The following is a 27,970-nucleotide window of genomic DNA, read 5'->3' on the forward strand; positions in this document are numbered from 1 at the left end:
ATCATGGTTAATAAAATAGTCAAAATTCGAAGAAGTAAAATATGAGATATATTTATCTTTTAGGGTAGTTTGGAAAAATTTGTAATGATTGATACATTATTACAATGTTTTATTTTGGTAAAATGGTATAATGTGTATTTTCGATAATTATTGTGACAAAAAAATTATGATTGATAATCAATATTATCGTTATTATTATGTTTGTTAATATTTTTTAAGTGATCATTGTAATGGCATATTTATGACGATAAAAAATAGCTAAAATTTATCCTAAAATTATATTTTACCCTTAAATGAAATGAATTTTTGAGTTTAACAAATTAGTTCAATAAAAACATATTGATATTTAGGTACAATAAAAAATTGTGGATATTTTCGTCCTATAATGGTAACTTATTAACATTTTTGGTCGAATGGAACGTATTGACATTTAAATAAAAAGTATTATTAATATTTTCCTCCAATAAAAAATTATTGACATTTTCATCCAATAAAAAATTATTGACATTTACGTCAAAAAATGATATCTTACTGATATTTTTGTCCAATTTAATCAGCATGACCACATTAACTATCATTTCTATGACAAATTTGTCTTTTTGTGTCACAAAATATATTTTGTATATTTTTTATACTTTAAGGGATTAAATTTAGTATTTACATCTTTGAGTAACACATTTGTCAATGAATTACACATTCAAGACAAAAATAATTATTTATTCTTTTTTTATTTTGATATCAAATACTATCAATGAATGATATTCAAAAACATTTTTAAAATAAAATTGATACAATTAAAAAATATTAACTAATTTTTTTAATTAATATATATTTTTTAATATCGGAAGAAATGTTTATTAGAAATTAAATATTCAAAAAATTATTAAAAAAACTGACTGCATTCATAGATTTAATGTATCTGCGTAATTGACTAACTGTGTTGTTGTCTGGTTCGGACTTTAGAGAATCAAACCAGATATGTGAAAATTGCTGACCACGTGCCAGCCATCGTCGGTTGAAAATTTCATAACATTTGGATTATGTCATTTTCAAAGATCATTAATGTTGGTGCAGCTTTAATATAATAGGTTAAATAAATATTAAAATATGTTTTTGTTTCTTATGAAAATATTTGGAGTACTCTCTTATAAAATTTCCAGTATATATTTTATGTTCTGGTAAAATGAAATATTTTTTTTATTTGAAGAAGAATCGGATATTTGAACCTTTTATTTTTTTTCTACAGTATTTATATATGCATAACTAATATTAAAAAAGTCATTTCACCATCTCAGATTTTAATTTTAAAAAGACAAAAAATATACTAATTTTTTATAATTATAATAAACTTATTTCTTCACACAAGTCAAATCCAAAAACATTTGAAATCTCACGTTTGGAAAACAATTTAGTACTTTATTATATTAGATTATGAAATAACAATTGACATAAGTAATCGCATTGATGATTTTTAATGAAAATTAATTATTATCATTTTAAATAAAGATTATTTTGCATTAATATATGAGAAAAAATATAAAAAAAATAATAGTCTATGACGACCAAATTTCATGATGTGACAGATACATTGAATGCATAAGTTTTTTTTGGTACTTGAATGCATATAAGTTGATGTAGAATAAGATTGAGAACTACTATTATTAAAATAGAAAAATGAAAATTTTCCATTAAAAATTATAAATACCTTAGAGAACTGACGAAAAAGCAAGCAATTCGCCATATAGCGTATGACTTACAGGCGAATATAGGCAACAAAAATGACCTTCAAGAATGGAGTTCAATTACTCAAATATTACCATCTAATCTAAGAACAATTTTATAAAAATGATTTTCAATATAAAAATTTCAAATTAAAAAGATGCTTCATATTTTAAAGCTCAATTTTTCTATTTAGAATAAACCAGGTAAATCCTAATTCATGTTCCATCCCTCAAAATCATACCCGTTCATTTAGAAAACAAAAACTGAAATGGAGCAAAGATTCACGCAGTTGATTGACTTTTAAATTTAACGGAGAAATTAATAACTAGGGTTAATGTACACGTACATTTGTTTTTTATTTCTACAATAATGACAATGAAACTAAAATTCAAGATCCTTCACCATGGATCCTAATAAATTTATGGACAAAAAAATAGATATTAAATGAATATAAATTTCTTTAGAAGATAGACCAAAATTATTTAATAATTTTTTCTTCATAAACGAAGATAGACATGGATGAATTTTTTTTGTTAATTTTATTAATTAGAAGATAGACCAAGATTATTTAATAAAATTTGCACAAAATTTCTTTAATAATAAGCATATATTAAATGAAAATATAAGATTTCTGGAAAATATAATAAGAACAAAAGAAGAAATAATAATATGGATGGTTGACAGAATTTAAGATTGAGATACTTGAGAGAAAAATCTCGAATTTTAAATATGTTTAAACATGTTTAGTTTTTTTTATCAGGCAGAAAGGCAATCATGTTTAGTTTTATATATATATTAGTTTGAATTTGCATAAATTCATACTTCAATTTTTCTTCATAAACATGATTTTATTATTATTATTGTTATTATATAATACAACTGCTAATGTGAAAACGTTTTCTTACGTGAGACATGATAATAATTAATAATAATTATTAGATTATGATTAAAAATATTAGATAGTTGAGATTAAAATATTTCAAAATTAAAATTAAAATATAATATAATCATTAAATCTTTAAAAAAATTATCAAACAAATCACATCCTAAATATATCTTAATTATAGTTAATTCATTATCATCACCATTCTGCCAACACGACTGTCATTACTATCATTACTGCCACAACCTTCGTTATCATAACCATCATCATTGTTGCCTCCTCTTGATATGGTATCATATTTATAATGTCAACTTATTACAGATGAATCAAGACTTAAGATAAGACAAGACAATGATAGGTTCACAAATAACAAAATCACTTTGCAATAACAACTTGTCTCCTCGAGGTTTTATTTCTATATGATAAGTTGACATTATTGTTAACCAATTGACAAGTGCACCAATTTGTTCAAGTAGTAAATTAAAATGGTAAGACTGAGTATCGTGTCCACAAGAATTTTCTTATACTTGAATGATGCGTATTTAGTTTGTAAACAACTTATAATTGGATTATATGAAATTTAGCAAATCATTCATGTCGCACAATAAACTATAACGTATTTCTGAATTAAAACCGAATAATAGAAATAAACACCAAGCTTAACGAATGAAGACAAATACCAAGTTGATTATGTTGAGAAGCGCCCTATTGAACCCTTTCTTGACGTGATTATAAAAGTTTTTCTCTATTTAATATTATTCTAATGTCACCTGTACCCATAAATTTACTCTAACCGTAATTCCTCGCATGAAAGAATCTAACCCTCTTAGTCTCATTCTCGATTCCTCAAAGAAATCAAACTAAGTGAGCAGCATGATGACTGAGATGCAAACCATACTAAGTTACTTCACACTATTCTTAGAAATGATGAATTTTAGCTGCTCTACCATGTTCTAAGGATTAATTGCATTTTCCAACACTTAAATCCTAACAAAGCATATAAATGGATGACCAAACCATATACATGAAAATAAACATAGGTAGAAGCAAAGACATTAGCAATAATATTAAATAGATAGTTAGAGTTTTTTACATCAAGAGTGCTCAGTGGAAACTTTCCAACAATAAAGCGTTTAGCCCTCCATTAACATGGAGAGCTCAACTACAAATGGACAAGACAAGGAAAGGATGAAGTGTTGAATAAAAAATGAGAGGAAAATGGGCTTGTCAATGCCTTTGTTTCAGCCTAAGCTCCCCAGCTACTGTTTTATACATGCAAGAACTTTTTTTTTTCTTCTTCCCCTCTTCCAGCTTTAAAGACTCTCAGGCTTCAAACTTATGAAGGCGTGCTTAGCACTTTGGCCTCGTTGAGCGCAAGTTAGTGACTGAGCGCTGAGCGAGCAGAACATGCGCTAAGTGCAGCGACAAAACTGCGCTGAGTGAGCTGGCTGCGCGCTAAGCGCGATGCTCTCTGTCTTTGTGTTTTCTAGGGTTCTTCTTCGCGTTGGGCGGGTGCCTTTGCGCTGAGTAGATGCCCTCGCTTAGAGAGCTTCATGCGCTGAGCGCGAGCCTTCAAATTTTATTTCCTAATTTTTCTTGCTTAAAATCTGAAAATTCCATAAAAAACACTATCAATTATCATGATGAGACTCCCAGTGTGTAAAACTCATAAGAAGTCAGTTTTTTAACAATTCACACAAAAAGAAGCCATAAAAATAGATGCTCATTACTAGTTTTCATCTACTTTTTAGTTCATTTTGTACTCCTGAATATCAATTATCAATTATAATTATAATACATTATGATAAATATTTACAGTATAAAAATCAGAAACTTCTAAATCTAATGTATTATTGGTGCATGTATCTTTTTACTAATATCAACGGCTTAGGATGAAAATGTAAGTTGTTAAAATAAAGACGTGTTTGTAAATAACTTTGGTCCCTATGTCAACGTGAGTATCAATTTCATGATATTTTCGTTCTTGTGTGTTACGTAAGCGAGTTTCCTAACATTAACGGACAAAAGTTAATAGTGACAGATGTATTTATCTCACGTTTTACACTTTCGGAAATTAAATTTTGTCTTTACATCTTTCAGGGACTGATTTGTCAGCGCAAAACACTTTCAGAGACGACAATAATTATTTATCCCAAAAATTTCAAATGCCTTTAACTCAAATCTTATAATATGTGTGGATTCTTTTTGTCTCAATCCTCTGGTTCATTAGAAGAAATGGATCCTAACTAATTCAGTGTTCGATCAAAATGTAAATAAAGTCTAATAAAAATTTTATTTGTACTAATAATTAAACTCAAATAACATTAAATAATTTAACCTTAATTTTAAAGTATAATTTAATTAGATGCCTGAGTTTATAATTATACAAAAAGTAAGAGTGGGACATGGAAGGAAAAGAACAACACTAATAATTATTTATTTATGAATAAAAGGACAGGAAGATTTTTGATAAGAATTTCAATCGAAGGCCGTAAGCTATGACGTATGATGGTTTACATGTTATTTATATTTAAGAGAAAGAGACACATACCGTCTAGTCAGCACACACCACCAACCATTGATTATTGATTGAGGCCGAGTTGGATCGAGTCGCCATCACCCTTCTGTTACTCATTTTCTTTCTTTCCGGAAGCCTTACTTATCAATGCTCGCAAAGTGAGTGAGACTTCATTCTTAATTTTTTTTATTTGTTTTTCATTTGTCACTCGTTCGCTCTTTTTTTCTCCGCCACACCTCACTGCAGTGCACCTGGATTTGGTAATTATATTCGCTTTCTCTCCTTCTTAACCTTATCTTCGAATATTCCTTGTTTTCTTCTCCTAACCTTTTTTTAATGTCTTTTCTTTCAGACTTTTCCCCCCCTTTTATTTTCTGTTGCTAATTCTCAGCTCTTCTCCACACGGTTCATGCTTTCCTTCCTTCGCCTTTCGTGACGTGCAATCCATGTTGTTCACCTTTCTTCTAGGTAATCTATTATTTTTAATATTCTATATATGCTGTTTTTTTTTCTTCTGTTGACTCGAGTGATAAAATAAAGTTAAAGCCTGAAAGACAGGAATGGATTTTGATTTTTGATCGCTACAGTCTAATCTAATCTAATGTATTGTTAAATATAGAAGTGGATAGAGTGTATGTAATATGTATGCAAGGAAATTGTGGTTTTCATTTTCATTTCTCTCCCCTTACATTGCTAGCTTGTTCATTCATTCATTATTTTCATTCTGTCATGAGTTTTACACCTCAGTTCCTTAGGGATGGATGAGGCTTCTCGTAAAAAAGGTTCAAATAGAGATTAGAAATAGTGGCAGTTCAGTTGTTTGAATATATTCTAGGAGACTACATAAGTAGGTGGGGAAATCGGTGAATGGTGATATGTGAATGCTTGCATTTGATTATCTTCGTTATTTACTCATTTGAGGTTAGTATGCTGAAGCTGCTAACTCTGGATGCTTATTGGTTTTTTTAGGTTCTTCATTTGAAGAGTGAAGAGGGGAGTGACGTTGTGCTGATGTGTTTAGCTTGAAACTTATTCAATAAAGCAGTTGATAAAAATGACTTTTGAGCCATTGGATTGGTATTGTCGCCCAGTTGCAAATGGAGTATGGACAAGATCAGTGGAGAATGCCTTTGGTGCTTACACTCCTTGTGCGGTTGACTCTCTGGTCATCTCCGTTTCTAATTTGATACTTCTCGGCCTGTGCATTTACCGCATATGGTTGATTAAGAAGGATTTCACAGTCAAGAGGTTCCATTTAAGGTCAAACCTTTACAATTATATTCTCGGATTGCTAGCTTTATATTGTGTGGCAGAACCATTATACAGATTGATATTGGGAATATCTGTTCTAAATTTAGATGGGCAGACTCAATTTGCTCCATTTGAGGTAAGCTATGATTCTGATTACTGCACATAGTTTTCAATGATTTATATATATAATTATATATTCTACCTTATTTAATTGGCATAAAATTGAAATGTGAAGGTTTTTGATTTGTTCAACTTCTTTGAATTATCCTTTTTACATGCAGCTCCTTTTATTTCTTCTGGTTAATCCTTTTTTTTTGCAGATTTTGATTCTGTTAATTAATGCTGCAATATCGTCTTATTGACAGATAGTTTCACTGATCATTGAGGCTCTTGCTTGGTGCTCTATACTAATTTTGATTGGAATTGAAACTAAAGTCTACATCCGAGAATTTCGATGGTTTGTCAGATTTGGTTTGATTTATGCTATTGTAGGGGATGCTGTAATGTTCAATCTCATCATTTCTGTGAAGGAGTTATATAGCAGGTTTGATCATATCATATTTGCTATGTTATGTGGCTTGTTGGTTTTTAATGACACGATATGCATTGCCTATTGAGATTTCATTAAATCTGTTTTCTCCCAGTAAACTTTTGAGAGATCAATTCTAGAGTACAAAAAGGAGGAAGATAAGCTGTTTAGAAAGGCTGAAAGTTTAACAAACAAGCTGATCAATACAAAGGAGGGGAGGGGAGGAAAAATATGAGTAATATATTCTGATACCTTTATAAACATTAATGGAGGGAATGTGAGGTAATTTCAGGGAAATTTAGTTAGCTCAGTTCACAAATTACAAGTCACTCCCCCCCCCCCTCCAAATCTCCCAACATTAGACAAAAATTTGGAGGGGAGGGATTTTGTCCCCTTCATTTCCCTTCCCCTCCATTCATAAATTTCTAAACCAAACAAGGTAAAATTAAAAAAAAAAATCCTCCCTTCCCCAAACACACTGTAAAAGGAACAAAAGGCCAAAAATCATAGATGCCATAAAATTGTTCCTATCCCAACACATCTAAAGAGTGTGAAGAATTCTTGATGATACAAGTTTTCCAGCCAAATACTATGGAGAAAAACATAGATAACACATTCATAACTCTTTACTTGTTCTTCCTTTTAGAGCCCCTTAAGCTAATTAGAAAGAATGATATTAATTGATAAAACACCATGTCTCACCAACAATCCCTAGTAATCTATTCCAAGTTTCTTTGTAGCCTTTTGAGGATTCTTGATCCACCTGTTTTGTACCCTCCCATATGACTTCTTTTATTGTAAAAAAGAACTCCAAAGTCCTTAGATTTTGAGCTTTCTTTCTTTCTTTAAGTTTTGAATTGGAAATAACCCTATATGTGAATCACATGCATCACCTGCAATTGTCCCTGGTTCCGCTTTTTTAGTTAATATTTTAAAACAAGAGCAAGGGATCTTATAATTATGTAATTCTTTGTGTTTGCATGTGTAGATATATTATTTTCTAATGAGGCATTATAAAATATGGAAATGGATCAGTGTATATTTTTCATCCGCTTCATGTTCAAAACCATATGTTTTGCTACCTTTTGTTTTTCTCAAACTGACATTTTTGTTTTCTTTGCAGCTCTGTGCTATATTTATACATCAGTGAGGTGGTTGGCCAGGTATTCTGTGCTCTTCAATTTAGTGTGTCTTGTGATAAATGGTCATGTTTTTCTTTTTAAACTAACTGCAACTGGATGTTTGATACTTAATATCGTGTTCGCCTGTCTAAAATACACTTTTGATGCTAGCTTGAGGCTACTAATAGCCCTTGTGGCCCTTGTAAAGTTTTCAAAATGAATGTCGTGTATTTAAAATTAGCAGTGACTTTCTTAATTGGTTCAGACTTCGGAATGAACCTTTTCTGAAATATGAGGTTTCTCTGTTGAATTGATTTGTTGCTAGTTACTTGTAATGTTGTTTTTATAGAAATGGATGTATAGAGAAAGAATAGAGTGTTTTATTGCAGTATATGGGGATGTAATAACTTGATACAATTAGTCCCCATATGCATGTGCTTACACTAGTAATTTTTGTAGAAACCTGGTGGCAAACATTTGGTTGCAGTGTTAAATCCTTAATTCTTTATTGCATTTCGTTGGAGTGAAAAACTCACATTATTGACGTTGTCTCTTTATGCTTAAGCCTGCTAATGGATAAGGTTGTCTTTACGAATTTTCTTTATTGCTCTGCTCAAGTTTGTTTTGCATTTACAGTTTGATTGGGCATTTTTGCTGCATCATTGAGCTCTTCCTCCTTGTTTTTTCCCCCTATCCCTTCATTGGATGCTTTCTTCCCCCCTACTTGTATTTCCCCTCACTTAAAACCGTCGTGAATTTTTTTTCTTACTGAAAAAGTTGTGGTATCTCTTTTTGGGTTCAGGTTTTGTTTGGAATACTATTGCTTGTGTATGTTCCTACTTTGGATCCTTATCCAGGTTATACCCCCATTGGGAGTGACATGATTACTGATGCTGCATATGATGAACTCCCTGGAGGAGATATGATATGTCCTGAGAGGAATGCCAACATATTGTCAAGTATGTATTACACCTTTATATAACATTTTCAACAGTTAAAAATATTGTGGATACTTTTGGAAAATGCTTTAATAATTATTGTGAAGAGGGTTAGAACAGCAAACTCTGGGTGAATAAGCTATTAACTCTTTCATTTTTGTTGTTAAAAACTTCGTACCCCATTGTCCAGAGGCTCTTTGCTATGCGAAGGTATGGGGGAGGGATATTGTACGCAGCCTTACCCTTGCATATGCAAAGAGGCTGTTTCCGGATTCGAACCCATGACCAACAAGTCACCAAGGCACAACTTTACCGCTGCACCAGGGCTCGCCCTCTTTCATTTTTGTTGCTGCTTTAATAATTTTTGTTGCTACTTTTAAAATTATTAGTAACATTGAATTATTAGTATGCACTCAATTGGATCAGTATCCTTTAAAATATACTCAGTGGGTTACTCATTTTAATTCCTTCTTTCTTTGGCAGAAATAATGTTTTCTTGGATGAATCCCATCATGAAACTAGGATATCAAAGACCACTGACAGAGAAAGATATATGGAAATTAGATACATGGGAACGGACAGAGACACTGATCAATAAGTATACCTTCCCCCCCTCCAAATGTTTTATTTCTACTGAAGTCATTACCTTTCAATTTTGCTTTATAGTGCCTCTTGATTCTGTAGGTTCCAGAAATGCTGGGTTGAGGAGTCTCGGAAGCCAAAACCTTGGCTTTTAAGAGCATTAAATGCAAGCCTTGGAGGAAGGTATGGATAAATAATGATTTTGATAGAACACTGAAAACTGAGAGAAAAACATGTATTGATATTTTAACATGAAAAATGAGCTCGTAAAAACAGGAAGATAACAACCAGAGCCTATGGCTCCTGAGCTCCTACAAGAGAACCCTCTCTAAACTTTCTTTCTCTAAAAACTGCCTCCCTTTACTAATAACCCTCCGCCCTATATGCATGTAGCCTCCCCCTATGTAACAAACATGACATGTCAGCTTCCTAATAAACGTCCTCTCTCTCACCTTGTTAGAGATCCCATATTGACTAGTGATATGACCAAAATAAAGTATATAAGTGGGGGGTAACCCTCACTTTACAAGTCGGTTTTGCAAGGTTGAGTTAGATCCAAACCCAAATTCTAAGATAGTATTGGAGCCTATCCTATCAAGCCGTTATCGGACCACCCACAGATGTCAAGCCTTGCAAGCTTCATGTTTGAGATGAGGGGGTGTTGGAGATCCCACATTGACTAGTGATATGGCCAAAATAGAGTATATAAGTGGGAGGTAATCCTCACCTTACAATTTTGTTTTGTAGGATTGAGTTAGGCCCGAACTTAATTTCTAAGATCATGCTGCCTTTTGGCATACTATAACCCTTCCAGACCCTCCATTTCTTTTGGGCCTGGATCCAACAATTGATCCTTGTTTTGTTAAACCCAATGATTGGGCTTAGGCCCAAAATCCAGTATCCCATCAGATTTACAGATCAGTGTCCTTTTGTTCTGTTGCATTTTTAGTTTTTACCCTGTTGAAAAACTAGAAAGTAGAGAGAGAAAATAAGAGTTTGCCAAAATGGGAGAGAGATGGAGACAAAATAGAAAAACTGTAGGCTGAAGCACAATGTGTGTTAATTGCCCCTAACCCATATCTGATATCTCAACTTATACTAGATGCTAGACAAATATTATGATGATGTTTTGTCAATGAATCATTCATCAATACCAAGAATCAATCCAGAATTAACCACCCTTGATTTAGGGCCAATACCTCTTCCTTTTATTTTTGATAGTTTACAATATTCTTAATACTTTCCCTAGCCTACACTACAATTAATTTAATTTAGCTAGATTCTACTGGAGGAAAATATTCAAGCATGCTCTTTTTTTTTGGTCTGATCAGATTACAAGCATGTTCTGTCAATTGATCATTTCTCAGGCAAACTTCATCAGTTACCTCCAGTCAATGTCCTATAGATCCTAAATGATTTTATTGTCTAAGACTTCCTTAATTCATAGCACTTGCCTTAACAGCTTTCTTTTCTCTTTGCATTTCCTCCTCTATCAATTTTCAATGAAGAAATTTCATTAGAAGGAATACAAAGAAAATAAATATATCCTTAGCTAGGTGACATAAATGAGAAAAACAAATACAGCCAAAGACATGGGCACTATAGATCCTATAGCATGTCCAACAAGGAGACTCCCTGAAAGAAATTGTTCTGAGCACCTGAAAGAGGCCAAGAAGGTTTTCATGTGTCAGATAATGGCAATCTGAAGTAGCTTATTTTGTAATCTAGTAAGCTAATGGATGAAAACTTTGCATTGGGTTCTAAATCAGGTTGAAGCCTTGAAGCTTTGCTAAGTAACTTACGGTTGTTGTTCGTAAGCATCAGTCTTAACATTTTAATAATGTATTTTTACCTGTGCAATTCTAAAACTTTCTAGATTACTCCTCTGAAACACATAACTCACAATTTATACCACTTTGTATTGAACATGATGATATACAAAACATTGAACATAAAATTTTAAGAAACATGTAACGCAAACAGGAGAGACGTTTATATGTAGTCGTCCTTGTAACTTTGTACAATTTGGGTTATGTAACCCTGTATATTGTTTTTCTTTAACTATAGATTGGGGTAGGTACCATCTGCTAAAGGTTCACAATTAGAGCAGGAATTTTACTGAAATAGTACTTGGTGCTGTGAAGTTGATTTTTAACAGTTTAACAAGTCAATCTACTTTTATGTAGTAAAATATGTCCAAGATAAGAAATGCACTTATTGTTTTGTGGAAAATTGCAGTTGTTTTTCCCCCTCATTTGTGTTTATATATATGCATTTCATTTCATTTATAAATTGTATTCATTTTGCTTTCTGTAGGTTTTGGTGGGGAGGCTTTTGCAAGGTAATGTTCATTTTTTTTTGTTGATAAGATATCATGGATGAAACATGACATTGATATGATATACTGGTTGTTTGTGAGTTTTCCATGATTTTGTCAGGATAGTTTTCTTTGTTTTTTATTCAACATTTGATATGATTTCCTAATAAAGGCAAACAGTTTGTCTGTTACAGCTTGTAAATTAAATATGTCATGACTAGATTTATGATCCGCAACTTGGTCAAAAGGTTTCAACATGGCCTTTTAGCTCCCAATGTTTGGTTTGGATACCCAAAATGTAGATGTTTCAGAGTTCGCTCCCTGTCAAACTATATCATTTCCTGTTTTCCAGTAAGAATATATAGAAGACTTTAAACTGGTGATTAGTTTTATTATGTATCTACTGCTGAGCTGAACGATATGATGCTTAAAATATTTGTACATCCTTCGAGAAGGTACTGTAATATCAACTATCAATTTAAGTTGGTATTAGAGTTCGTTGATATCTAGCAATCAGCTGGTTTCAAAGCTATGCAATTGTTTGGATTTTCACAGTTTCCCCGCCAATTCATGTTATACTTAATTTACTTCCAGTGTGAAATCTATGAAGACTCGTGCATTTGAATATTTGTGACTGTACTTATGCATGGTTAAACTGTTGACTTGAAAACTTCATATTTGATTTATTTTTTCTTTTGTTAACAACATGTAGATTGGCAATGATATTTCCCAATTTTTGGGCCCACTTATATTGAATCAGCTGTTACAGGTTAGTTGCTCTTTTACTGAATAGTCACTGGTTAAGTACCTTTAGTGCATGTTTAGTGGACTAATGGAAGATCATCCCCAAATGTATTATACACACACACACTGACATTATTATTCTCTAAATATCTTATTATTAATATTATTTTTATCAATTTTCATAATGCCATTTGACTTACCCTATAAATTGTCTGCAGTCTATGCAAAATGGTGATCCATCCTGGACTGGCTATGCATATGCCTTCTCAATATTTGTTGGAGTGGTATGATGCAAATCTGATTAAACTCTTGATTGATAATATTTGGTTCGATCAAATGCATTGTGAAGCCAGCAATTGTTATGCTTGCATCTTTAGTTTGATATATTTGATATTACTGTTTTTGCGGATTGTAAGATTTGACCCGTTTTGTAATTTCTTTTGCATGTTTTCAAGTTTTGTTAAACAATAAAGACATTTTTTCTTTTTTGTAAATTAGGCTGCTTGATGGAATTACATGCAAGTAATTTATAACCTTTGCAAGTTTTGACTTATTAAGAGCCTATCTGAATTTGTTTTTGATAGGTCTTTGGGGTGTTATGTGAAGCTCAATATTTTCAGAATGTCATGCGTGTTGGTTACCGGTTAAGATCAACATTGGTAAGTCTTTTTTATTTTCACATATATTTACCCACACCTTTATTTCCCATTGAGTAGGTTGTCAAAGAACTACTTGACCTAAAAGTTTAAGCCATTAAATGGGCAACAAGGATTTCCTTAGTCAAATCTCATTTGATTTCTAATAAATTTTTTTTTGAAAATATTTAAAGTTTTCTGTTTTTTCAACCCATCCTTTCCCTGCCTTTGCTGTATGTTTCTCCTTTCCTCTCTTAATAACTTTTACCTTTCTATCCTCCCCTAGTCCTAGTGGGATAAGGCTTTGTTGTTGTTGTTGTTGTATCCAAACCAAAAAGACCACTTTGTCAACTGGGCTTTGAAACTACCAGCTGCCAAAAGCATAATTTCATAAACATGTTTTCAAGAGGAACATATTTGAAACATAGATTTTGAAGCATTAGTTCTACGATTTTGCTGAAAATCTAGCTATATCAATATTTTTGTGTCTATCAAACTTGATCACCTTGTGTCAGGACTGGCATGCAAGTTTCTACTGAAATTCATTCCACTCAGTAGTTGCATTTAACATGTCAAGTTTCATGTTCCAATTATTTTTTTCTCTGCTTGTTTTCTTCGTTGTAGGTGGCTGCTGTATTTCGCAAATCTCTAAGGCTTACTCATGAAGCGCGAAAGCAGTTTGCAACTGGAAAAATAACCAACTTGATGACTACTGATGCCGAGGCTCTTCAGGTATGCCTTTTCCCTAGTGTCTGAAGACTATTCTAATGGTGCGGCTGACAGGTGCAAAAGAATCACTTGATTTTAAAGCTGTTAATTAGGGACCAATGCTGGCTTTGATACTGTAACGTCTCCTTTATAACAAGAATTGCGAGGTTTGAAATGTAGTAACCAATTATCTTAATGGTACTTCAAACTAAAATTTTAAATCATGACTAAAAGTGGCAAGGATCAAACTCAAGACTACTTGGTCAAATAATTATTTTATTCATTGTAAAAACACTATTTTCTCACATTGTTTAGTTCTGTTATCAACCAGTTATCAGCTGTAGCTGTTAGTAGGCCAGTTGGCATAGTCAGTTAGGGAAGTTATCTGGTGTGTGTGTATGCTGTCAGCTCCCAGGAAACTCAATGTAATCATTTTTCAGAAATTCAATTAAATATACATTTCCTCTCTAAAATCTAATACTCGTGAACTCTATGCTATAGTTGATCTTGGTTCTTGATTTCATCTTACTTTTAATTTTCGGCCAAATTTATACATGTTTTTATTCTTTTTTAATCTTTCTTTTTCTTTCCTCATTCTTTTCCCTATACTTAAGATTTTCTGCTACATATTAGGTAGAAACTTTTGCTATTTGTATTCTTCTAAGACCAGTAAGCTGTAATGCCACCAATAATCAATACACAGTGGAAGGACAAGCCTAAACTTCACCATGAAAAGCAAACCATAAACAACTTTTAGTTCTGATATCTTTTTAAATGAAAATAGAAATGAATATATTGTTCTGGAAAGTTTGAATATACATGGGAAAATGTTTGTGTTGAGGAGTCCAAAATCTTAAGATATACTAATATAATTTATCTTGTAAACAACTTCCTGAAACTCTTGTATGCTATAAATTATCTGAGCAATATGTTTGATGTTGTAGTACTGCCTCCTTGCAATCAATTTCACACTATGCCATGACACAATTATTATTTTTTTCTTGAACAGCAAATATGCCAGTCACTTCACACTTTGTGGTCAGCTCCATTTCGAATTGTTGTTGCTATGGTTCTTCTTTACCAACAACTTGGTGTTGCTTCCCTTCTTGGTGCTTTGATGCTAGTTCTCATGTTTCCATTACAGGTACATGAGTTCACTTACTCACTTAATGGTCTACAGTTTCACTGCACTAGATTTTATTAGTATAAATATGCTCTCTGGAAGGGTAATTATATTAAACTAGTGTACCACATTGCAGTATATTTCTTTCCTTCCTCTCCCAACCTTTCATTTGAATCCTTCATTGAGTTTCATGTAGTTATTAGAATCTTACAATTCATGATTTGAATCGTACGATTCAGCTAGCTATCGATTCATATCATAAGATGAATCTCAAATCATTTTGAATCTTACAATACATGAATGAAACGGTGCAATTTCGTATCATCGATACAAATCACACCATACAACAATTCATTGTTTTTCTCTTTTTAAACTTTTCTTTCACCAATTCTCATGAAAGAAGTTGAAAATTCATCTAAGCTTAAATTGTTAAATGAAAAGGAATTGAAGGAGCTCTTTTGAACCTAACCTATTAGATTACTTCACTACTTTATTTGTCACTTACTCATTCTATGCATGCACTATATTTGGCCATTCCATTGCTTTGTCTCCATTCTTAAAATAGAGGCTTCACAAACTTCTAATTTTGTTTTATGGGACTTATGATTTTATCTATTTCTAGTTTAGAATAATTACATTGAAAACTATATATCATCTATTTTTTTTTTTTTGATCAGCAAAGATAAATGTATATATAATTCTGAGTACCAAAGGTACAAAATTACAGTGTTATGATAGACCGTACAGTTGGTTCCAGTTATCAGACTTAATGTAGTCTCGATAGGAACAAAGTCAGGCCACATACATGAGTGTAAATCTACTGTTAGTCTATGTTTCTAGCCTCAGCTAATAAACAAACCCTGCTCTAAGATTACTAGACCATTGATTAAAATGAGTTGCAAAATCCTTCTCCAAACTTCTAAGCCATGTCCAGAGTAATAAAGCTGCCTCATCCATCAATTTGTTGCTGTTGAAGGTGTCATCGGAGAAAACTATATATCATCTATTAGATGTATTTAAAGTTATTTTCATTTTCTCTTAATCTTAGGATTTGATATAAATTATGATTCATGATTCAAAAATTTGCATGGCAATTCTCAATTTTAATCTTGATATGATAACCTTCATCCCATCAAGATAGTGAGGTGTTCTGATATAATTCTACTTTTGGAATCACCAAATAAGTTCTTTAAAAAGTTAATAAGTTAGATTAGTAACTATCACACACATAGAAGAGATGAGTGGGAGTGGATGGTAGATCCAAGTGGGAGATACACGGCGCAAACAGATTACAAATGGATGAGGGAGACAGCAGTTGAGGGGATTCAGGATCAGTCTTTTGAGGAGCTGTGGAAGTTGAAGGTGCCACTTAAATTTGGAGTCTTTGCATGGAGGCTATTTAGAGATAGACTGCCTACTGAAGTAAACTTACATAGGAGACAAGTAGAGCTCATGGATAGGAGCTGCCCATTTTGTACAAGTATGGAAGAGGAAGCAGGACATATGTTCTTCCACTGCAGTAAAGTCATACCTATCTGGTGGGAAACATATTCCCGGGTGAATAATTCTGCAGACTTACCAAATGATCTAAGACAGCATTTCCTACATCATGGATCTATATTGAATCAGGGGACTAGGGCTAATAGATGGAAGTGTTGGTGGTTGGCCGTGACTTGGACTATTTGGCAGCAAAGGAACAAGATGATATTCTCCAGTGAATCATTTGACAGTAACAAAGTGATGGATGAGGCAGCTTTCCTGTTGTGGACATGGCTGAGGCATATGGAGAAAGACTTTTCAATGCATTTCAATCAATGGACTAGTAACCTTAGAGCAGGGATTTTGTATCAGTAAAGATTAACAACATAGAATGTCACTACATTTTACTAATATGTTCTGCCCTGGCTGTGGTTCCAATCTAGACTCCATTCAGTCTGAGTCGGAACCATTACTCTGGGTTCTTAAACATATGTATTTTAGTACCTCTGGTACTCTTTTAGTATATATAAAGTGTTATCTTTGCTGATAAAAAAGATTAGTAACTATTTTGGTAGGTTGATATCCTTGTTCTGACCTTTGCTTACCATTATGGAAGCTTACTGAAAACACAAATTACTTTGATTTTTTGACTTATATAATTTGTTTTGTGGAAGCAGACATTTATCATCAGCAGAATGCAGAAGTTTTCTAAGGAAGGATTACAACGTACAGACAAAAGAATTGGTCTCATGAATGAAATTTTGGCTGCTATGGACACTGTAAAGTATGTCTTTTGCAATAATGATTAACTGCATGTATTATATAGATATACTACCTCTTGTCCTATATATAAGAAACAATTACCTAATTCATCAAGACCAATAAAAGTGGTTAGATTGGTTAATTTGTCATAGATTTTAATTTTAGTTCAAGACTACCCATGACATTAAATGGTTTAAGTAGTTATTTTTTAAAAGATAATTCTTCAACCAATGAGTTTACCTTGTTTTGTTGATAGCTCAATTAATGCACCCACTTTCATGGGGAAATGAGTGTATATCATTAACAGACCTCATTATTAATTAGGAGTAAAAAGGAAATTTAGCAATAATGTAGTCTAATGTTTCTTATAATTAGGACCAAGAAAATGTTGTCTTTTGTTTCTTATATATATATATATATATATGACCGGTGACAGGATTATAAAATGTTAAGTTCTAACAGTATTGTTGTTGGTTATGTGGAAATGGCTTAGGTATTATGCATGGGAGAGTAGTTTCCAGTCTAAAGTACAGATTGTCCGAAATGATGAATTATCATGGTTTCGAAAAGCATCATTACTTGGAGCGGTACGGCATACCAATTCAAGATATTAATGTTCCAACATTATTTGTTTTTCTGTTTATTTATATTTCTTCCTTGAGTTTATAAGTTTCAGTTTCCCTAAAGAAACTCATTTCTGTAATGTCTTCATCTGGGGCTGTTAGAATTTAACCAACCTCAGGTTGCACCTCTGTGGGCCAATATAAATACCTATTAGAAACTGCTAAATATCTGCTACATGTAGTTTCCATTAAGTAATATCCTCTCTAATTTTCTTTCTTGTACAATTGTTTCTATCTAAAAATTGAGTGAAGAAACTGTGTTCAATTCACTGCCATAATTTTATAAATGAGACAAATAGTAGCATACTTGATGATGAAGTTTGATATATGGATAAGATCTAACATTCTAAGGAAGTAAAATACTGAATGGACAGAGTTACAATAGACCATAACAGAGGGAGTATGAGGGACAGGGAGGAACCTACTTCTAAATCTTTCCTCCTCCAAACCTGAAAATCATTAGCTTCTCAATTGTGTAGTTGATGGCATAAATCCTTCAACGTGAAGGTAAGAGAAAAGTAACATATGTGATGAACAATAGATGGATGATTTCTAAACAAAGAGAGAAATTTATTTAACTACTTAGAATGACTTTTTCTTTCACTTCCCTTTTTAAATAAAGTAAAATCTCAGTGAAAGGTCCAAGAGACCCCTCCATACAAAGCACAGATTAAATAATTACTGTTAGATTGTATGTTGAATTATCTTGATTCACTGTTTCCAACTGTTTCAATTTTGTAAAATATAAATGTTAGGCATGGAAAACAAGTTTTGATCATGAAAAGCAGTAGTTTTTTTTCCCTCTGGTATTGATTCTTGACTTCAGCCTTATATTTATTGAATTTGTTTTCGGCAGTGTAATGCATTCATACTAAATAGCATTCCAGTTTTTGTAACTGTGATTACATTTGGAGTATTCACCTTGCTTGGAGGGGATCTGACACCTGCAAGAGCATTTACATCACTTTCTCTGTTTTCCGTGCTTCGATTTCCTCTCTTCATGCTTCCTAATACTATAACTCAGGTCAGGTTATTCTCCTTTGCAATTTTCTTTTGTTTCTTTGATTTTGCAGCAGGATGCCTTCTCCTATGTTTTTGTACTCTCTCTATTTGTATTCCCTTTCTCTAATAAAACTTAATTCTTGTATAAGCAACAGAATATGAATTAACTTGTTCAGTTTATGATTGATAAAAAGAGGGAAATGAAAAATTTGCTTACTTTTATTGTTATCTTAAATGAGTGTGAAGTGAGATTTAATGTGCACCAATGTAGTTCACATTGTGCTAATTCTTCTTTGGTCTTAAAGGTGGTTAATGCAAATGTATCGTTGAAGAGACTAGAAGATTTACTCTTAGCAGAAGAGAGAATACTTCTATCAAATCCACCTCTTGAGCCAGGGTTACCAGCCATCTCGATCAAGAATGGATACTTTTCTTGGGATACGAAGGTTCATATCCTTTTGACATCCTTATGCTTCTATTCTAGTCATTATATATATATATCCATTTGCTTGCAGACAGGGAGGAATGCACATACTTGAGTATGGGGGCTATTGCACCACTAGATAATTTTCTTTTATTGCATTAATATATTTAATAATTTTATTTTTGCCCCCATAAGATTTTTTTTTTAAATCAATGTAGAAAATTATAAGAGATAAAAGAGAGAATAAATTAGTAGTAATTTTATCACTTTACCTTTCTAATTTTTATAGTTTCCCCAACACTAAACACATCAAATTTCCACAATGAAACACCTCCCAAACATAGGAAAAGATTGAGACTCAAAGAATTTCTTGCCCCCACTAAAAAAATCTGGATCTGCCACTGCTTCCAGAAAGGACATCTGTTCACTAGTACCCTCATGCTGGAAAACGTTTTGTCTTTTGTATCCTGTTTCACCTGTTTGCTTTCTGTCAATTGTTTTATCTCGTTGATGCAGAATTGAAATAATTGCTTGTTAATGTAGTATTAAAGTTAAAATTTCCCAGAAGAATCTGTTGGCTATACATAATTTTGTTGCATTTGATATCAATAGGAATTGTGAAGGTGTTAGATCTTGAATTTTCTAGAGAGAAAAAAACTGACAATTGATTTTTCTTTCTTCAGGCAGAGAGGGCCACATTGTCAAACATAAATCTGGATATACCTGTTGGTTGCCTAGTTGCAGTTGTAGGCAGTACAGGAGAAGGGAAGACATCACTAGTATCTGCAATGCTTGGAGAACTTCCTCCGATGGCAGATTCAACTGTTGTTTTGAGAGGAACAGTTGCTTATGTACCCCAAGTTTCATGGATTTTTAATGCAACTGTAAGTTAATAATATATTCTATTTAGAATAGATAATAACTTTATACAATTGGGAGAACAAAGATAAGAAGATCTTGAGAGAGAAATAAGTTGGAAAGTAAGTGGGAATCCACTAACAGGCTCTAAAAATTTCGAATACAAGATGCTGATCATATACCCGAATATGTATGCATACCCAACTAAACTAATGAATGACTCATTCTTTTTTTATCCATTACAAATAAGCACCCTCTAAAAACGGTGAATACAAAATGCTAAGTTGCTACCATATACCCTTATTTGTACTAAAAACCCAACTAACAAATGATTCATAACCTTCTTTTAGGATGCATTACAAGTAATCAAAAAGACTTTCCTCGTTACTTTACTCTTTCCTTAGTTGTTACTTTCTTCACATTAACCTTCATCTTCAAAATTATCTTGCAAGCATGGTTGGAGGAGGCATTTGCAGTGTTATTTGTGAAATCCCACATTGACTAGAGATATGACAAATGTAGTCCTTATAAGGCTTGGACAGTCCTCTCCTTATAAGGCGATTTCATGGGGTTGAGTTACAGCTCAAATTCTAAGATGGTATTAAAATCTTTCCTAGATCCTCTATTTGGTCACTCATTTGTCTACACTCTAGATGTTTATTCTTAGGTATGAAGGGGTGTTGTTATTGGACCGCCCGCATGAGTGGGTGTGTTGAAATCCCACATCAAATAGATAATGACCAATGTAGTCCTTATAAGGCTTGGACAGTTCTCACGTGACCATACTGGTATGCCCCTTTGTGATTGTTTCCTTAGTTTTGAAGTCCAGCGATGTGAATTGGGCAGTCAACCCTTTCTGTTTTTGAGAATGAGGGTTAAAAATCTTTCTTTCATTTTGTAGTAGAATTTTGGGAAATTAATTGAGTGGAGGGGCTGGAGGGTTTTAATTTCATAAAGGGACAAAACTTTTTAGTGTTTTTCTCTGATCAAAATTGGACTTTAACCTTTGTAACCCATACAATAAAGGTCAACTTTAATTATTGAGGTGAAACTCCAAAACTGGAAAATAACACAAAAGGCACCTAAGGATAGTATATTAGTACTGCACTTAAGTTTTGTCCTTCATAAAATTCTGCTGGAGCTTACTCAAAGGATTGTATTTGGACGCTTTTGTAAATTTCAGGATTGAAAAAGTGGAAGTTCTGAAAGATGGATTTTCTAATGAATTTGCATCTGCCATATAAATAATAAGTTGTTACTAATTCATAAAATTTTGAGTTTGATCCTGTTTGTTATTTGATCATCAACATATTTATTACATTACAAAGTTTAATAGAGTGCTATTAATGGTAAAGTTTTGTGAGTTTATCCTATTAGCCATTTGATTATTCTCATGTCTGTTAATGTGGGGTTTATGATGTCTGATAAACTTTATTTCTACAGGTACGGGATAACGTTTTATTTGGTTCTGTCTTTGACCCAACAAGATATGAAAGGGCGATAAATGTGACTGAACTGCAGCATGACCTTGAATTATTGCCTGTGAGTGTATACTAGTTATAGCGTTTAAGTGCATCCAATGAACAATTTAATTGTTAGATTTTTAAGTTTGTGGGCCTTGCTTCCTTCTTTCTCTCACATACTTAATGACTAGGGTGGTGATCATACTGAAATTGGTGAAAGAGGGGTAAACATCAGTGGTGGCCAAAAGCAGAGAGTATCCATGGCTAGAGCTGTCTACTCAAATTCTGATGTGTACATCTTTGATGACCCCCTAAGTGCTCTGGATGCACATGTGGCTAGACAGGTTACCTTCATGCCAATTGACTCCTCTATAGAATGGCCTACTGTTGTTTCTATTGCTTCAGTGTTCAAACTCAAGTAATTTATGCTATGGTATTGATTGTGGTCATCTTATGTATGTAAATCAAGACTGTTAAATATTGACAACTAATTCCCACCAGATTAAATTTTTTCGAATGCTCAAGTACTGTATGTACACAGGATCTGGAAATTGTTTTATGTTCATGCATAACATAATAATGTATGATTAAATTTGTGATTTATAGTGCTTTTATGTCTAGGATTTTATAGTGGTGGGGGCTCCTTTTTTTATTAGCTGACATTTATCAGTGTTATGCAAAAATGGAAAATATGCAATGGGGTCAATTCTACTGGTGAAATTATTATGATCATGTTCTCGTAGAGATTCTGAATACAGTATTCAATTAGTTCCCTCAGTTTTGGCTGTTGCTGAATATGGAAATATCTTTTATATGTTGTTAAAAGTTGAAATCTGATTTATAATCTTAATATTTATCTTAACATTGTCTAATATGCACTACATATTATCTCAGGTTTTTGATAAATGCATCAAGGGAGATTTGAGAGAGAAGACCCGGGTTCTTGTCACAAATCAGCTGCATTTTCTTTCACAGGTTGATAGAATCATTTTGGTCCATGAAGGTATGGTGAAGGAGGAGGGAACTTTTGAGGAACTCTCTAACCACGGACTGCTGTTTCAAAAGCTTATGGAAAATGCGGGTAAGATGGAGGAGTATGAAGAAGAAGAAAAGGTAGTTACTGAAACCACCGATCAGAAGCCATCTTCAGAACCAGTGGCCAATGGATCAGTTAATGATCATGCAAAGAGTGGAAGTAAACCAAAAGAAGGAAAATCTGTTCTTATTAAACAAGAAGAACGAGAAACAGGGGTTGTCAGCTGGAATGTTCTACTGAGGTAAGAAGATTAAATGATTTAGTGTAAATCATTTTAAAGATAGTGATTTGCAACCATTTGCTGCACCTGCACACACATTTATATGGTAGAGTGCAACATTTTCTGTGCCAACATGACATTCTTATTTGTAACCCTGATGATCAACATCCATAAGAAAGTGGAATGTGGTGCATATTTTATTCCCCTCCTTTTCCATTTGCACCTTTTTTGTTTAAATGTTGTTTAATCTTAATTGTCTTGGGCTCCTTTTAGGTACAAGAATGCATTAGGAGGGTTTTGGGTGGTTTTTGTACTCTTTGCATGCTATGTCTCAACGGAAACATTACGAATATCAAGTAGCACATGGTTAAGCCATTGGACTGATCAGAGTGCTACAAAGGGTTATAACCCTGCCTTCTACAATATGATATATGCAGCTCTATCATTTGGTCAGGTATAATTCTCTTATAAAATCACTGTTACAGCCTGCATTTGATTTAAATGCATCTATGGAATATATTGTTAATTTGGAATTGTGTTTCAGGTCTTGGTGACTTTAACAAATTCTTATTGGTTAATCATATCAAGTCTTTATGCTGCCAGAAGGTTGCACGAAGCCATGCTTAGCTCCATATTACGAGCTCCCATGGTGTTTTTCCAAACAAATCCACTTGGAAGAGTTATCAACAGGTTTGCGAAGGATCTAGGTGACATTGATCGTAATGTTGCTCCATTTGTGAATATGTTTCTAGGTCAAGTGTCCCAGCTTCTTTCAACCTTCATCCTCATAGGCATTGTCAGCACAATGTCCTTGTGGGCAATACTGCCATTGTTGGTGTTGTTTTATGTAGCATATTTATACTATCAGGTATAATAATTACCACTGAATTCTTGCTTTTACCCACTTCAATTCATATTTTGAAATAAATAGTTATTCTCTTTAATTTCTTTGTTTTAGAGCACCGCTCGTGAAGTAAAGCGCTTAGACTCAATTAGCAGATCTCCCGTTTACGCACAGTTTGGAGAAGCACTGAATGGCTTATCAACGATTCGTGCTTACAAAGCGTATGATCGAATGGCAGATATAAATGGGAAATCCATGGACAACAACATCCGATTCACTCTGGTGAACATAAGTGGAAACCGATGGCTTGCAATCCGATTGGAAACTTTGGGAGGCCTCATGATATGGTTGACTGCAACCTTTGCCGTCATGCAGAATGGCAGGGCGGAGAACCAGCAAGAATTCGCATCCACCATGGGGTTACTACTTAGCTATGCTCTGAACATTACTAGTTTGCTTACCGGTGTGCTGAGGCTGGCAAGTTTGGCTGAGAATAGTTTAAACGCAGTTGAACGGATTGGCACTTACATTGATTTGCCCTCGGAGGCTCCCTCTATCATCGATGATAATCGCCCTCCTCCTGGCTGGCCTTCCTCAGGCTCAATCAGATTCGAAGATGTTGTTCTTCGCTACAGAGCTGAACTTCCTCCTGTGTTGCATGGCTTGTCTTTCACCATTTTCCCAAGCGATAAGGTTGGCATTGTTGGGAGGACAGGTGCAGGAAAATCCAGCATGCTTAATGCTTTGTTTCGAATTGTAGAATTGGAACGTGGAAGAATATTAATTGATGATTATGATGTTGCAAAGTTTGGGCTTGCTGATTTGCGTAAAGTTCTTGGCATTATACCACAATCTCCTGTTCTCTTTTCAGGTATTTATGATATAATTTTCTGAAATTATATTGTAGTGTTTGGTTTTGTTTCAGGGTTATCCAATAACCAAAGACAAAAAAAAAAGTTTTCAATTAGGAATTATTTGTTGAAGTTGTGCATAACATAAAGTTGAAGAGATGTGCAATGCTTTTTAAGTAATTTTAAATTAATAGAATAAGAATATTCAATAGTCACGAATCACTACACTAGTATTACACCAAAATAAACTTTGACATGAATACTCAATAAAGTTCAATTAAATTATGATAAGGATATATAGATATTAACATTTAAGGATGATAAAAATTTTGCACACAATAAGTAAAATGGGAATGATTTCTGTACTTTTGATAACTTCATTTCTGTATACAACTGCTAACTACCTTTTGGTGAGAGACAAAGGCATATTTAGGTATATAATTTAATTAAGCACTTGTTCAATAAGCTCTTCTTATGAAATGCAAGCTTATTCATAAATTTGCCTATCAATTTTAATGAAATAAATTAAAAAGAGCTTATAAGGTCATAAATTACTTTTATAAGTTGAAAACTTGAAATAAGCTCTTCCTAATGTCCTCAAATGCAATTAAAAAAAGATTAAGTCTAAGGGATAAACATATTTGCATAAAAGATAATTAAAAAATGTGATATGACTGGAAACTGATTTTGCTTCTTATCGATCGGGGAGCTACTTGACCTCAAGATTGAAAAAGATGCTTTAGTCAAGAAATACTCCCAAAGCTTAGTGGTTACTTCAGGCTCAACCTTGTTTTCTATTTTTCTGTCTTACTCATAGATAGACCAGCTATATTTTGTCAACTTGTATGATTCTTATATTGTATTTATGAAAAATAAGAATCATTTAACTTCTGAATCAATGTTTTGTAGGTAATTAATTAGAATATAAAAATCAAATAATGTCATTGTAATAATATTAAGCTCACCTTACTCTTTATAGGAACTGTGAGATTTAATCTTGATCCATTTAATGAACACAATGATGCTGACCTCTGGGAGGCTCTGGAGAGGGCACATTTGAAGGATGTGATACGGAGGAATTCTCTGGGGCTGGACGCTGAGGTAAATGCTAATAGTAACAAGTAGATTTTAAAAATATAGCTTCTCATCCCCCGAGTCTTTCTTGGGTTATGTTATTTCTTTAATTAATTTTGGTGTCATAAAGTGAAAAACAGTATGTTCCCACTCTATTATGGATATGCTTTAGAAGTGTGAATTCTCCTGTGTTTGTTTTAGAGATATATATTGTTGAAGTCAGTATTTATTAATGAAAAGTGTGGTATCCAGGTATCTGAGGCAGGCGAGAACTTCAGTGTTGGACAAAGACAACTGTTGAGTCTTTCTCGGGCTTTATTGCGTAGATCAAAGATATTAGTACTTGACGAAGCAACCGCAGCAGTTGATGTTAGAACAGATGCACTCATACAGAAAACAATTCGAGAGGAATTCAAATCTTGTACAATGCTCATTATAGCTCATCGCCTTAACACCATTATTGATTGTGATCGGATTCTTTTGCTTGATGGTGGTAAGGTATGCACTCAATATTCAAACCATAGAGCTGGCTAACTCATAATATTGTTAAAGTCCTTTGCCACTGGTGTAAGTCATACTAAATTTATTACCTTAAACAAGTCATTCTAGTTTCTACTGAAATATCTATTGAAAAATTGGTGCATATGGTCAACTATCGTTCAATTCAATGGCTTGATGGACGAAATGACACCGCGTTATTTGATGATGGTGTGTGTCTAGTCTTGCACCAATGTGACCTAGCCTATAAATAGATAAATAAATGTGTGCACCAAACACTCACTCACACACACACACACACACATAGGAGAGGAACACAGTTATACCAATAGAAAATTGAAATTTTGAACTAAGGCATGAATGCAGATAATAGTTTGATTTAGTGTTAACTGATGCATTTTATGTTTAAAGGTTCTTGAATATGATACCCCTGAGGAGCTGTTGTCAAATGAAGGTAGTGCTTTCTCTAAGATGGTCCAAAGTACAGGAGCGGCAAATGCCCAATATTTACGCAGCTTAGCCCTTGGAGGGGATAAGTCAGAAAGAGAAGAGAACGAGCATCTAGATGGCAAGAGAAAATGGCTTGCTTCTTCTCGGTGGGCTGCTGCAGCGCAATTTGCTCTCGCTGTTAGTCTCACCTCATCCCATAATGACCTACAACGTTTGGAAGTGGAAGATGAGAACAGTATTCTGAAGAAGACAAAGGATGCTCTGATAACTTTGCAGGGGGTTTTGGAAAGGAAGTATGATAAAGAAATCGAGGAATCTTTGAACCAGCGCCAAGTATCCCCAGAGGGATGGTGGTCATCGCTTTATAAAATGATTGAAGGTATTGTTTTAATCTATCTTTTACATATCCTTCATGTGCACAGAAATTATGTAAATCAAAATGAATTTAGAGCACCAATACATATATGCACTTAGGAATGTATTTCTGCCTCTTTTTCTATTGTCTAATTCATGTTTCTAAATTTAAAGTAATCATACAAGATAAATTAAAAGTGCACGATGATGTAAACATACCCAAAATTATTAAAAACAATACATTTGTCCCCCATGCAACATGATTTTCTGAAGAAAGCATTAATTTCAAAAGGGCGCCGAAGTAGGCCCACCTCTGCATGTAATTGAATGATTTTCATATTTTTGTCTGTTTTTTCCTAACTGTGTTTGTCTATGCCATGAGAGTTTTTTAAATTGATAAGTCACATGTCTTGGATAATTTTACTAACTTTAACTTGGCTGATGGCAAACTAGCGTTTCAAAGAAATTTTCATGACTGAGAATCGTGAGATTTTGAATGTGGTTGGAGATGACTGTATGTTTTAATATTGAATGTAACTGAATCTCTCTTGACTCTTGTATCAGGTCTTGCTATGATGAGCAGATTGGCCAAGAACAGGCTCCATCAATCAGACTTCGGTTTTGAGGACAGATCAATTAACTTTGATCAAGTTGATATGTAGGGAAAACTGCACTACTTCAGATAACTGCCCTGCCTACACATGATTGATAACTTCATAAGTTTATAGACCCAAGGTTTTGCTAACTATATTTTGGCACATAGCTCTACGGCTGCGCTAGCGCCATGATATTCTAGGAGATGCAATAATTGTATTTTGTATATTCTTGTTTAAGAAAATCAACCAAGAACTTTTTATTTTTTTGGTGAATAGAACGTTTTATCATTTGTTTTGGTGAGTAGAACTTCTTGTCATGTAGTGTTGTAATTTTTGATTGCCAAAAGGATTTCTTTAAATGCTTC

General features: G+C 33.4%; 1 protein-coding gene across 4 annotated transcripts; it reads left to right on the forward strand.

Moving 5' to 3' along the window:
- The first annotated feature begins 5,216 nt into the window (after positions 1-5,216).
- LOC100795004 (ABC transporter C family member 2) lies at positions 5,217-27,909 on the forward strand. Of its 4 annotated transcripts, none has more exons than XM_014765765.2 (29): positions 5,217-5,281; positions 5,515-5,591; positions 6,093-6,510; positions 6,740-6,918; positions 8,027-8,066; positions 8,827-8,983; positions 9,446-9,560; positions 9,647-9,727; positions 11,861-11,885; positions 12,574-12,630; positions 12,824-12,889; positions 13,190-13,264; positions 13,865-13,972; positions 14,958-15,092; positions 17,228-17,334; positions 17,806-17,899; positions 18,792-18,959; positions 19,243-19,383; positions 20,045-20,245; positions 21,663-21,761; positions 21,874-22,026; positions 22,577-22,959; positions 23,212-23,392; positions 23,483-23,806; positions 23,897-24,653; positions 25,613-25,734; positions 25,960-26,205; positions 26,617-27,034; positions 27,574-27,909. In XM_014765765.2, exons 3-29 carry the CDS (start codon positions 6,178-6,180, stop codon positions 27,669-27,671), a joined length of 4,863 nt encoding a protein of 1,620 aa, XP_014621251.1. In that variant the 5' UTR covers positions 5,217-5,281; positions 5,515-5,591; positions 6,093-6,177; the 3' UTR covers positions 27,672-27,909. The 4 variants fall into 4 exon arrangements, with proteins under 4 accessions (XP_014621251.1, XP_003542944.1, XP_014621250.1 ...); XM_003542896.5 differs by having other exon boundaries at positions 5,226-5,383; positions 5,476-5,591; XM_014765764.3 differs by having other exon boundaries at positions 5,263-5,281; positions 5,476-5,591.
- Positions 27,910-27,970: the final 61 nt, after the last annotated feature.

This window comes from Glycine max, chromosome 13 (genome assembly GCF_000004515.6).
Source record: "Glycine max cultivar Williams 82 chromosome 13, Glycine_max_v4.0, whole genome shotgun sequence".
Taxonomy (NCBI): domain Eukaryota; kingdom Viridiplantae; phylum Streptophyta; class Magnoliopsida; order Fabales; family Fabaceae; genus Glycine; species Glycine max.